Source organism: Temnothorax longispinosus, chromosome 9, assembly GCF_030848805.1.
Source record: "Temnothorax longispinosus isolate EJ_2023e chromosome 9, Tlon_JGU_v1, whole genome shotgun sequence".
Classification (NCBI taxonomy): Eukaryota; Metazoa; Arthropoda; class Insecta; order Hymenoptera; family Formicidae; genus Temnothorax; species Temnothorax longispinosus.
The window spans coordinates 18,451,532-18,466,094 of NC_092366.1; the positions used below are offsets into that span (position 1 = coordinate 18,451,532).

At 34.9% G+C, this 14,563-nt stretch overlaps 1 protein-coding gene across 4 annotated transcripts in view; it reads right to left on the minus strand.

Annotated features, from left to right (window-relative positions):
- Nrx-1 (neurexin 1) overlaps positions 1–14,563 on the minus strand; it is a 206,860-nt gene that overhangs the window by 78,974 nt on the left and 113,323 nt on the right. For all 4 annotated transcript variants that reach the window (XM_071787881.1, XM_071787880.1, XM_071787879.1 and 1 more), the window contains 3 exons: positions 11,823–11,849; positions 5,778–5,936; positions 3,050–3,202 (listed from right to left, as the gene is read on the minus strand). In XM_071787881.1, the coding sequence (XP_071643982.1) occupies positions 3,050–3,202; positions 5,778–5,936; positions 11,823–11,849 (339 nt within the window). The remainder of the gene's footprint in view (positions 1–3,049; positions 3,203–5,777; positions 5,937–11,822; positions 11,850–14,563) is intronic.

Below are 14,563 nucleotides of genomic sequence, written 5' to 3' on the forward strand. Positions count from 1 at the left end.
ATTTTCATCGCGAAAAATTCTTCTTCAATTTTATTGCTGATACATATGCTCATGGAATAATGTACAGCGCTTTAATCTGGGTATAGAACATTGCAAATGTATAACATCCATCGTGAGTATTGCGAGTATTATATATACATATACGAAAATATATCCCCGCCCGGCCGTGACCTGGTCCTTGATTCGAGAGTAACTCGAGATGTAACGTCGATATCTGAACGCAGCAGACATCGAAGCCTTTGATCTAATTATGAACGTGTCAACACAATACCGGCATTCGTATAATTTATATACGTTCCCTTGCCAAATGGACAGGAATCTGGTGCAAATGCAGCATTACGATTATAAGCGCGGGACGCGCCGAAGATAATTGCACTTGTACGCCGATATCGATATTAATTATAACATAACTGAGCCACGAATGCGAGTGCATTGAATAACCATCTGCACGCCGTAACGAGTATAATGCGTAGATACTATCTGGTGATCGAAGATAATATCGATTGCGTTATCGTATTGAGCAAACGAGCGCTATTGATGGAGATGATCTTTTATACGCTTATTAAAATTACAATGTGTAATTTTAATGATAAATGATAAAACTGTGTGCAAAACTTCAACCCGGTATCTAAAAAATTGTAGAAGTAGATGCGTGTACAAAATATTGTATCATTTATAATTCTGATATATTTCACTCATACGTATATTAGCTATATTTTAACATAGTTCTATTATTATAGAATAAATCTTTTTTATTTATTGTTAATTACTGAATTAATTTTATATATTGGTATGTTTTTAAATTTAATCAAATATTATCTGATATCGTTGACTACATTAAGATGCATCCTGATTGAATTATATGTTTAATTATATTGAATATTATATAATAATTTAATTATTATATTCCTATGCTCGGAAGCATTGATTTGATTCATTAACTCTAAGTAATGGTGCGGTGTATTTTACATTAAAGTGGCTCATGGATATCGTACATAATACGTATGTTAAGTACAAAAAAAAAGTGAAAGTAATTTCTTATTAAATTAAAAATCTCGATGACCCAAAGCAGTTGCATAGGATCACGTGCGCTGGCTTTATTATCGTGTGCACATTATGCATGATAAAAAGCTGCACGATAGAATAGTGGCTTGAAGTTTATACAGAGTGACCAAAAACTACAAATGCCAAATTTAATTTTCATTACGGATTCAGTGACCTATTTGGAATTAATTTTTCCTAAAGAAAAGCAATAAATCAATAGTTTCCGAGTGATTAACTACCAAAAATAAATGACTTTTAAAGAGCTCTGTCTATCTAAAGCAATGCAAGAATATTACTTAATTAAAGAAAAACCGATTAATTAATGATTTTTTTCTAGGTCGGTTACATTTATATGAATTATTACATAATTTGCGAATAATATCCTATATTGCATTACAGTTGATACACAAAACAACGAGCGTCGTGCTTTCGCGGTGATCCGCATCATTTGGACTTACAAGGGGAAAAGAGCGTATCCTAGAACGGATACACTAATGCACCGGCTGCGTAAACCGCGGCGATGGAGAGCAATGCAAGAACGGTCATGCTCATAAACAAGTTCCTGCACGAGAGCGAAATGCGCTTTTAGAGGGCACGTACATTTGCCCTCGTCCTCTTGGCTTTTGACACCGTGATGGCCGGTGTAACAAGGATTTGCAATGGTAACGACGGTGTTTCGTGGCCTGTAAAAGCGCATAAGAGGACGCTGTGCGCACAGCATTTGCGTTAGTGCTCTAATACTCTGCGAGAACACGTCCGAGTGTCTTCGGGGATACGACAAAAGAGAAGACTTACAAGAATTTTTGTAACGAGGAAAATCGGCGTATTGCGTCGAATTTTCTTCATGTCGGTAACATTCAAAGAATCGATTCTCAAGCTTGCAAAGTATTTAAAAAGAATTGCAAATTTTATACGTAGGTAACCTGCGTCTATTTATAAGTATCGGCAAGGGATGTGCTCGAAAATTATCGACAGTGCTTTATCGAAAAAACATTAATATCGCTGTACAGCAGTAATGCATAGGTAGAAAAGAACGAAATATCGAAGTTTTGGTATGCCAGAGACAGTTTCAAGTATGAAACCTACATGGCGTACTCTCATTTTGTTTCTTTATGTTTATATACCTCAATATGTGATTTAAAAAACGTGTACTTTTTTCAGGTAATTAATTACATGTATTGGATCATGTATTTGCTTATACGCCTGGTTAATATTTTTCTCCTACTGTTCTTTTTCTTTCCGCGGAACTTACAAACCGCGCATCGGCAATCGACTACGCGCGCTATGTGCAAGAGTTTAAATACGCCCCCCAATATAAAAAAAAGTCAAGAAGACCTATAGTAATTTAGAACGAGGACATTCACGAAGTTTCCTTGACCTCGCTACTTTCGGAGATATTCGCGAAAACTCGAAAGCGAGCTGCGCCGTTGCTTCGAACGGCTATTTGCAGCTTGCTTGACTCGCGCAAAAAACTTCCTCGAGTGCATTCCCGATTTAATCGGATATTTCCATCGTCACGATTCTACTCGATAATGGAATCGGATCGTATTTCTCCTTTGCATTATTTAAGAGACACGTGCATTTAAGTGCCGCGCTGCCGCGGATCCGTCTACATTCTTGAGCAAAAACAATGATTCCAGAATGGTGCAGATACGTTCGATTCACAAATATGTAACAAAAACTCTGTTACATATTTGATTCTCTGTTCTAAATATCCTGTAAGCTTTTAAGTTTAATGTAGATCATATATAAAATATGTAGATTCACATTCGTCTAAAAGGAGAAGCGTTAAAAGCTGCATCGATTTAAAGAAAATTTTTATCAAATCTCTGTAAAAGACTTACGACATTTTAAGAGTAGAAAATCATCTCATATGTCTGTAGGTTTACTGTATTTAAAATAAGAAAAATTCTTCCAGGAGACAGTCTTGCTTTTCCTTTTTATAAGTAATTAGCATTGCAACATGAGTGTGCGTATACAAGTATTGATTAAGGACATTACTCACGAGATGCGAGTCCCTGGTAGTGAACGTGATCGGATCTGTGGTTCTGGGTTCGCGACAGTGAAAATCCATCTTTCCCCAAGCTGCGGCACCCGCCGCTCCGCTTTTGGCCGCCTCAATTAGCTCCATTCTGATTCTTTCCGCGGCAAACTCCACCTGCAAACATATGGTCACGAGAATTAGTGCACGTTTTGGCTATTGTTTTTCTCTTTAATAATCCGAAGATTTAAACGTAATTTGAATTTCTAAATTTATCTGTAAGCACTCTTAAAACGTAGCATACGTTCCTAATTTAAATTCTTATGTTAATTATTGAGCTGTGCCCAGCATTCTAAAATTTTACTCGGAATCAGATGCTTTAGTTTAAATTTTAGTATGCGCTTGGAAAAGAGAAATTATTGTCAAATCTTGATCTTCTACAAATATCTCTCCTTATTTAAACTGGCAATATAAACAGCCGGAGTCCTTGTAACACATAGCTGCATACATATCATGCTCGTTTTTCTAGGGACAAACTATTCTCAGAAGAAAGATCCAGATAAGCAAAGAAATGGAAAATTATCTTACATGAAATATCTTACTTTTGATAAAGATTACCGTCCATCAAGAAATGTACAAAAGCACTTGATGCACATAAAAAAAATATTTTAATCTATATAAAATCAGAAAAACTTGAATGTTTATGTTATATTTGCATCAGGCTGATCGAATAATTTAAGGGAACATATGCTAGTAAAAAATATTCAATCAATAAAGATCTGCAAATATGGATAGTGGACAAATATGGAAAAAAAAGAAAAAACTAATCTATTTTGATGTATAACGCAAGAGAAAAATGTATACGATTTTTCGCCTCTAACGTCATAATGCAGTATGATTGCAACGGGGGGTAAGAGCCTTAGATAGAAGTCGAAACTTTACCGCGATGGAATCCCGAACAATTTACATATCGCAGGCGCGCGCACGCTCGTAAATAAAACTCGTAGGAATAATTCACCAGGCGATTCGCATCGCATTGCTTAAGTTGCAAACAGTCAGCAAATTACAGTCGCCATTAACCTTTTGCCTCAGTGATGCGTTATATTATGACATTTGTGACAAGTTTTATCACTTCATTCGCGTTTCTTTGTCGCCACCCATGGCGCGTTAGTTCGACTTTACTTCACGGCAAAACTCCCCCCAAGTAAGTTGCTGATATGAATATTTCATTGCGTTACGATGACCACGTCGACACCCTGTTGGGTGGACATTTTTATTGGTCCATACAGAAAGTTCATGTGCGTCGTCCTACCCGATAGAAATAATTCCAGAGTTTTCGAGAGCTTAAAGTGTGAAAGTTCTTAGTTAAAAATATTCTTACGTAGTACTTAATAAGTTTAATGGGCATTGTGATCATTTACTTAAAGGCTCTTAATTATAGAAATCACTCCAACTTTTACTGTTGCTCACCGAAAAGTTTCGATAACTTTGACAAAGCTTAGATTCTTTCTGCAGATTATTAAAACTACATACGCAATTACGCACATTATTTGGTATATTAATTCTTAAAAATGAGTATTTTAGAAGCGCATTGTATAATCAAAACTTAAAAAATTGACAAACACTTTCCTGAACTTTGTTTCATTCGTGCAAAGTTAACAAGAATCTCGTTATTTTATAAGTGCATCATATTACGTTCCTTTATACTACGTATATATAAGAGCCACTCTTTTAATCAAATTTATTATAGCGCAGAATGTTTAAGCAACATGTATGCTCTCGAAAGAACTCGGCGAGTCTATGATTACGTTCTCTGTTCTCTTTACTGGCACTATGTATCTCGTCAAATGTTCAATAACGTACTATTTCGATTCGCCATCGGCAGTGTAATTTTGGTATCAAAGTTATTTATTCGATGCTCGATTAAAAGAGCACAAAAGGGCAGTTTCGTGATTACGACGGACGACAGTATGATTCGTTTGTCATCGCTATTATTGTTTCTCGCACGGAAAAATAACCATTTGCGATAAAAGCAAATAAGAGGGCACACAATGAATCAGTCACCTATAATTAAGCTATTTTCTGCACATTAACATATAATTAAAAAAAAGAGATCAGGTCAGATTGAGAGATACTTAACACGAGATTGAGAGATACTTAATACGAAATATTAAAATAAATGAATCAAATTTTAGTTATAAATTTATTGCAAAGCTCGCAGTTAATTCTTCTCAACGAAAATATCAAAGATCATCACTTAATGCAATTTTCCATTTAACATCGCTTATCTTTATAACTAAAATTAAAAATTTTTAAATAAAGTACGTTGGAATTGGATTAAAGAATATAAATTTTGTAATTCATTTATTCCTTTGGAATTTATTCTGCAAGATACGTTTTGTTTTAATCACTAATTATTTATCGTTCAGATTTATAATTATTTATTCTTTTTCTTAAAATAGAAATAATAATTTTATATTATGTAGAGTTTATATCACTTGTCGTTATTTAAGCTCTTCGATTTTTCTTTAAAGCCAACGTTTAAAAATAGTTTCACCAATAGTTTTTTACATTATTTTCTTGCAGAACATTGAAACTGTAATCTTTTCGTAGATTGTGAAGAAAGCTAGCATTAAAATGGTTAATGGCTTCTATTACGCTTTATGCAATTTTGATTCCAGTTAAGCTTATTTGCGGTGTAAAGACGGAAAAGTTACTGGAAGGTATAAATAAATCATGCTGCCAATCCAACCTTTCTCAGACATCCGACGAAGTTGTTGATCCCTTTGGCGCCCTGCAAGGACCTCGCATCAGCGCCGCCACCAACGAGAAGTCGATCGCTCGCCAAATGTGTGAACGTTCCCGCGGTATGACCGTGCTCAGCGTAAATCCCATCGACAATAGCAGAGAGCTATAACAGAAAGAGCGGTATGATAAAAATTCCATCTCGCGACGAATTATATAATTAAATTTAACTCTATTATACTTTAGTTTGTTTTCTGCATACAATTGGTACGTTCGAATTAAAAAATAAATGTTTATAATTTGAACATAATCTTTAAGAGTTGTATTCGCTTTGTTGCGCTGTAGAAGTATTTCATGATTTTTCTAATAATCTTTTATTTAAAGTCTACATCTCTTAAATAAAGGCTTATTTATTCCACCCGTAACTTTTTGCCGGATCGGTAAATTGCAAGCGTCGTTATATCTTGCTCTTCGAAAGAGTAACCAGCATTAACGTCGGTAACGCGCTTCCACATCTCCGAAAAAGAGCGGCTAAAGTTTCCGGAACGATCATGCGGGCATGCCGTAAAGTTTAGCATTTAGACAAGCGCCGTTCTTGAGGAGCGGTTCGTTACGACTTTAGCAGTGGTGTCGATAGACGTTATCTCTCGGTTATATGCTTCCTTTTTCGTCTATACGCTTTAACCAACAGAAAGGGAAACCGGGTAGAACGAGCAGGGTTAAAGCGTTAGGATGTTACGTCCTCTCGCCGTACCTCTCAGAGGTATCTAACTGAGAGGAAGATACTATCCTCTTACTACTCTTCATCTTCGCTTACCACCAGGGCCGCCACGATGCAACCGCGAGATTTTTAGTGGAAAAAAATAATAAATCTTAGGACTCTCTTTTTAAACAATTGCACATATACGAAATAAAACGTTCAAAAACATCTTAAATTTTACAATAAATTTTATACTAAACATACTTAAAAATGTAGATATTAGATATAATATAAAAATTAAAATCTTTAGTTTTATATGCAATTCACAGTTTTATATGCAAAATGTTAATTATTACAGAGCTTGTAATGTAAACTTTTGTTTAATGCAATCATGAAAATTTACTGCACATATTTACACTTCATACAAAATTGAAATAGTCAGTAAAAATATTAATTTAACTTCGTTGTTTTAATTAAATAATAACATAAGAACGGAAAGTTTTATTTTAATGTAAAAAAAAATTTTAAATGCGCGACTGTGTGAATTTAATAATAGAATAAACGTTATATTCGTTTATATTAACGGTCAGTACATTGTAAATGGATTACTGTATGAGAAACAAACTGAATAAGATTATTATATAAAACTATTAATTTTTTCTGTAACAATAAAGTATATTATTGCTTAAGTGCAAATTGTTTTAAATCCGTAATTTTAAAAAACAAAGATGTAACACAAAGCAGTGAAACAAAATATAAAATAAAACTATAATAAAGATAGATCTAAGACTTTGAAAAATAAAGTGAAAAATAATCTCTTTATAATTAATTTAGCTCCGAAAATATGACGTGAAGTATTAAAGCCGTATAGGTATATAGGGCCGGCCCTGCTCGGCGCTTCCGCCTTCCCTCATCGTAATTAGGTAGCTCTCTTGTCGAGGGCGCTTCCTTGGACCGCAGTCGAGCAATCTCCTTCATAATCCTCGAGGCCTTATCTCCGATGCTTCTCAGTGAACAAATAGATCTCAAGCTCATCGCGATGAAATTAAGGAACTGTCTGCGAGTAACGGTGTTCCGCACCGTAAAGCGTACTTTGCATAAAGAGTATAAAGATACGTTAATGCGTTTCTGTCATTACTTAACCACAATTGCATATATTTATGACAAAATTTACTATATGTAGTCCCGATTGAAACGATATGGCATAGTTGAAATGTATTTAAATGTAACTTTAAATGAGAAACACGCATAATATTTTCCTATGAAAATGATATTCGTAGCCATAAGTAATAAATTTATACATGTTTAATTATTTACATGATCAATTTATGAATGGCAAACCACTATTGGTCAAATCGCTTCTTATAATAAGTTATTAAATGTTCGTTTATGTTATGTGTTTCTGATTATTATTTATCGATCACCGATTTCCTTGAAGAACCATTAACAGAGGTATATAGATTAAAATTAAATTGTTTTATACAGGGAAAATGTATTTATCTTAAATATATATATAGACTTGGCTTTATAAATTTTTAATTTTACATCTCCCGCGGGGCTCATATTACGCCGGTGGATTAGCCCATTTTGGCGAATCGCTAATTCAGGTGGAAATTTAATTAAGTCGAAGTAAATCAAAATTTGCAGTTTTGATTTGAATCGGGCAACCGCAATATCTCGCTCTATCACGAGGAAGAAATTAATTTTCCGACTTAATTAATTTTCCATCTTCATTAGCCGCTTCTGGACTCGCTGACTCGTGCTAATGGTCGTCTTAAACATTTATAACAGTGTCCCAATGTGAACTGAATTGGCAATTCATTGTACAGGCAATTATTTTCTTTCTCCGAAATTGAGCTAGCATGATAATTTATGATCCGTCGTTTTTAAAATATAATGCGCATTTTGTTATTGTCACTTTTTGCTATATAAGTTCGGTGATTAACATTTTATAAGTTCTTGTGCTTTCTTTATTAATTCTGCATTATATATATCAGTTTAAAAGATTCTAATAATATATAAAATAATAGCACGAACTTTTACATATTTTAAATAAAATTTTGCATATAAGAAAGTTCCACATCTCAAGATTGTATACGCATGCAATGTAACTAAAATTAACTCTTTATAATATACATATTATTTTAGAACCTAAATGAACGTTGGCGCGGAAAGAAGTCGTGCGAACTTCGTTTAAGGGAAGCGGGCCTTCTAATAGCACCTTTTTCCCCGCTTCGTGATAATCGTGAGCCACCGAGCGTCAGGAGACATTCCTCGGTTGTGTGCACAACGTATTTGGGGCAACACAATAAGCGTAGCCGGGAAAGTGGGCCGCAAACCCACCGGAGGAAACGTACGCGCGAGAGGGTCCCTCTTGCAACGAGTATGCTGATCCTCGTTTGACGAATATGGAGCGAACGGAGTGACAAGGGGATGGAGTAGACTATTTATTACAACCAGACGTGAGCTCTACTTAGCCGCTCACGGATGACGGACATTGTGCATTTGTACGCGTCCGTGGGGACGCAAAAGTGCATCACATTTTGTTGTCGTTAACGATTTTTAGATTTTGCCTCGTGAGTCTATCACAAATCGCATCGTAAATAAAATAAAATGTAAGAAAATAACTATTGAATTTTGCTTCTTTAATACGTGATAAAAAACTTGCATTAAAAATCATATATCTCATGAAATAAAAATTTGGAAATTTTTATAAACTTAAAAGTGTTTTATAAAGTTAAAGACATTAGGTATTAAAAGTAAAGATTTAAAAAATTTAACTAAATTTTACAGCTAAAATAAAAATCAAGAAATAAAAATTTTTGTAGAATTTTGTAGAAATTTTTATAGAATCAAAGATATCTTCAAATAATATCTTAATTACATTTTCTTATTAAAATATTTGATACTAAAATGTTATAAATGTTAACAATCTAATATAATATTTTTAACAATGCTTACAATTGCAATCTGTTTTAAAATCCGACGTATGCGTAACTAATAGCAATGTTGTTCAATGTTAAAAATGGAAGCTGCAAAATGATCCCGTTTCACTAATGGTTTCATTCGTTCCGCCGATCGTTTTTCTACATTACGTCGTACCACGGAAATAAATGATTTCTACGTTTTTAACGAGATCGTAAATTATACCCGACACCCTGAAAGGCTGCCTGCGGAATGAGTGAAAAACAAGGAAAAAGATTCGTGGGAAACCGGGGAAAACTGGAGAAACGTCATCATCGAATTTACTGGAGCATCGCGAGAGTCTTAAGAGCGGTTCAGACTCAAACATTGAGGTGAAAAGACGGGAAATGTGAAAACTTCTACGCGCATCTACTCACTAAAGAAGAAAAAGGCAGTATCAGGACGAGATCTCTTTGCTCTTTGCATCAAGAATGATTTATTCTTACTTTTTAGAGCGATAGCGTCGTGTCAATATGACATAAAATATAATTTCAAGGAAGTGAAAAAGCCTTGTATAACATAGACTAATTTCTATTTATATATTTTAAAAATAAATGTCAAAATAAAAACTATTATATTTGTGATAGTCATTTGAATTGTAGATTACTTAAAGGGAATATTTTTAAAAATTAAAAATGCTATTTTATGTTACGTTGTAATTTTCATAATTTTAATAAGATATATCATCAATGTTTATCGCTATGATGTTTCATTAAAGAAAAAGTATATGAGGTGGAAATACTCGTATTTAGCTAATGGGAAATTGTCAGCGATAAGTAAAAGAAGTAATTTACGTTTACGTGACAAGAAATTCGTGATAACGTCAGTATTTTCAGCTCGCGGGCTGCACCGTAAATTATGCAATCGATCGGTTTCGCACCCATTTGCATTTCAGAATCTTTTTCCGACTCCTCGCTTGAAAGCAGTCAAGTGCAGGCGAGATGCATCAGCTGCAACTTTTTCCGCCGTCTCTTCGAAATCGTCGGTATATTTCTTTGAGACAGACAAGCGATGGAAAATTCATCGTTTATTGAAATGTTATTCAGCTCACAATATGTGAAGTAATTTATTTCTTATATGAACAATTGAAATGTCGGCATTACAAAAATATAGTGTGGAAAATTGGTTTTAGTCACCTAGTTTAGTTACAGTATAAAAAATATGTATCGTCCTGAATCATTAATTTATTAAAATTATAAAAAATCTTTTAAGTATACACCTCTCTGTCTCTCTCTAATAATTATATTTATACATTAATTATGAAACAGAATTTATAATGTTTTGCTGTAATATTTTTAATATAAATTGTAAAATATTTCATTTTTTCAAATTAGAAATTTTCTTGTGGAAAATTTTTCTCTTAGAAACTCGATTACTTCAATCTCGAGAAAAGCAAAGCATGATGGTCGTTTAAATTATAATCAATAACTATAATACGTCTTGCAGTTTCGTTAAAAATCTACCATTTATTAATCATTCCTCAGTCAGACCAAAATGTAAGAATTTCCTGTCACGGCATAACATCATTTATAAAGTAAAAGCCTTCCGCATATTTTACAGTTTAGTGGCATTGAGCTAGGATAAATAATATGGGAACATTTGTCAACTTATTTCTGTATGCCACTCCCGTGGAAATACTTTCAATAAAAAATTCACACGGGATTCCTTCCGCCCGGAAGCACAGTGGGCGAGACAACGACGTTCACGTAGGCGAGAGGACGAGACTCGAATGGAGATCTCGAGATCACCCGCGTGTCCCGGTAGGACATGAGTGGAGCAATAAGAGAACGTGGCCGGAGGACCTAAACGGATGGATGACTGAGCTCTTGTTAAAAATGCCTCGACATTTCTCTGGGATGCAGGCAACTTCACGCCCTCCGTTGCAAAGTTGCTTTGCAAGAGGTTTGGCAGGAATAAGGATAGAACCGGAAAAAACGGTTTAATCAAGCTTAACATTTAATTGATTTAAAATTAAAAAAATTCCGTTGGAATATCCTTCATTAAACGAATTTCTATGACTTCTTCTCAGAATAAAACTTGTACTTTTCCGCAAATACCAATGTATAATTATGGGTAAAACATAGGAATTATGAGCAACAATTGAATCGAATTGAAGTAAAATAAATCTGTCGTTTGATAAAATGTAAAAGTAATATCAATTAGTAAGTGTAAAACAGAGCTTCATAAAAAAAAAGTACACAGAGAAGAGAATCGTGATTAATCAATTAAATAATGCAAATCCAATTGGAATAACCGTAATATTCTTTTGCGCGCTGTTTTTTTTTCTTTTGTTTTTTTTTTGCGATAATATTTGCATCGGAACAATCGATTGGCCGCATCAAAGCTTCGTGCATACAATACGCGGTACAATAAAAATCATACACTCACCCTGCAAAAGCTGGTTATTGAAGAGATCTGAAACAGAAAGCATAAATGTGCAATTAGTACAGAGTACAGTATACATTTTGCGCGTTTCCGAGCAACACCGACAATTGAAATTTAAAAGTTGCCCGACACACGGAAGCTCTCGAAACTGATCGCCGCGAGAGCTCGCGAGCTATTCGACGCCGAGCGAAACTTTTCCTCCGGATTATCATAAGAACTTTTTTGATGCGAGAGTAGCTACGCCGCGAGAATAACGTCGCTCGCGAAAAACGCAAACGTATTTTACGTATTTGTAGAAACTTCACCGATTTTCATATCCTCGCGAGGAAGGCTCGCCAGCTTGATGCACGAAAGCTTCGCCTGGCGGTACGAGTCAAGCTCGGAATCTGAATTTTTTGCAGAAGTTCATTAGGATCTTAATCATCTTACCATCTTTCAGATGGTAATAATCCAATATCAGTCTGTGAAATCGCTATCCAAGCAATAGGTACTCGAAGAATACTCTCCCTTGCTCCTTCTCATTTCAAAAGAGATAGCTTTCATGAAAGATAAATAGCTCGAAAAATATTCCTTTCGTTTTCATTTTACCTTATTTCCGCTCATTGCATCCTTCCAGCGGGTTTGCGAACGAGATGAAAATTTCCGATCGCTTTTAGGTGAACGGTTAAAGAACTTCAAGATTTCACCCGTAAAATTTCCCATCATTGATATGCTTCGAACGTGCGTGTAACACAAAGGGCATTTGCTTTCTAAACGCGGGCGGTTTGCGAGCCTGCGGTTGTGTGCGAGCCTTATTAAGGAATCTCTTTGATCACGCGGTGATTAAACGACTGACAGAAGGGCAACAGCCGGAAAGAGAAAGCCGGTGACAAAGCTCTTGCCTTTACGCGCTGCGAAATGATCGCGAAAAACAGACGCACATGTATCCCTCCTTATATGGCGATTGTATACCGCGTGCACACGAACTTTTGAATGAAGCACGAATCGAACAATCGTTGTCGACTTTCTTTGTCGTTTGCCGTTATTAAGTGCAGTTGCGTGCGCGTCAAACCGATACACTGTGATTATAAACTTATAACGTTTTCATTATGTACGGTTGACTATTTTATTTATGTTGAATTTAGTCCATTCTCTTTGCGTTATGTGTATATTTCATAATTTCATAATTAATAATATAATTCAAATAAATTTCTGTACATTTAATATGTATTCTACTCATTATTGCACTTATTACAATATGTTTACGTCAGATTACTTGTGCGTAATATTTGTGCGAAAATTACATAATAGATTATGAAAGCACGTGTTATCGAAACAATTGACAAGTACAATATATTATTATACATATAACATCGCTTGAAAATATACGCAAATCGCAATTTTCATTTTGAACACAGTTTCATGTCATTATTATAATAATGTATCAAATTTAATACATTATAGTCAATTTGAGGATTGTATCGTTTTGGCAAACCAATAGCTTCCAAAGGCTTACAGTCAGCCATATGTACGAATGGCTTCTGATTCGGCATTATGTTAATATCTCGGCAAGCTAGGTCGATACGCTTATGTTTGCCTTTGTTTGCCCATCAGTTATCTGCTTAATTGGCTTTCGATTTAGATCGCCCTTGGGTTCAAGCGAGTAACATTCGATGAGATTTATATGCTGAGTATACTGCCGAGTAAAAATAGGGAACAAGGGGATTACGACGAACTCGGTAAGCTTTGTCCCATGAAGCTTAACGCTCTGGGTCCACGCGCGAGTTACAGAGTTGGACAAATTTACGAATAACGAGAAGTCAATATTTTAAGAGGCATTTTATAATTTATTATGTTAGAGATAGTGGAATAAAATACGAGATAAAAAGTATCAGCTTTACTTTTAATGTACAATATTTTACTTATATTACGATGCATTAAAATAATCCATCTATTACAATTTACATTATTTACGATGCATTAAAATAATCCATCTACTACAATTTACATCATTTATGATACTGCAACGATACTCTTAATATCAAATCTATGAAGGGCAACGAATTTTACATAAAATTGGCATTACGCGACCCGAGGTTCCAGTGGAATTTTCACCAAACGTCGTGAATTTAAAGACTACTTTGCGCCAGCAGCATATCAAAGAAAAGCTCCGGCCCTCCGGATTCGAATAAACTAATGTTTGTGCAGCTGAGTCATACGTAACGAATTAAACGTTTCCCGGAAAATTGCTCGAATGCGTTGCAAGCCTCTCTCACTCACGAGAATGATTTAATGCCGTGGATTTAGATCGTATACTCCAAACATTCCGCAAACGAAGGATCGTAGATCCTTCTATTCCGCCGTAATTCGCGATGATCTCTCTCCGGATATTTCACAAACGTTGGATATTTCACTAACAAATCATATTCATTCCTCGAGGCTCCGATTTAGAACGTTATACGGCATTTGCCTACTGTAGATCACGCGACGTTATAATTTTGAAAGTAAAGACGATTTTTCAAACATTTTTTAATAAAATTGTACTACGATTCGAAAAAAATAGCGTATAATTATAAATAATGCATGTTTAATATGCGCATTAACGCGTATTCCTTATCGCGTAATTTTTCCCACAAAAGTTCTCTCTGTGCCTTTCAAACAATTCTCGTTATCATGCTCTTTATCCCTTCGCATGCGCACGCACGCGTTTAATCTGTCCGCGTTGCACAAATTTTCTCGCGTTCAACGAGCATTATTACACTAGC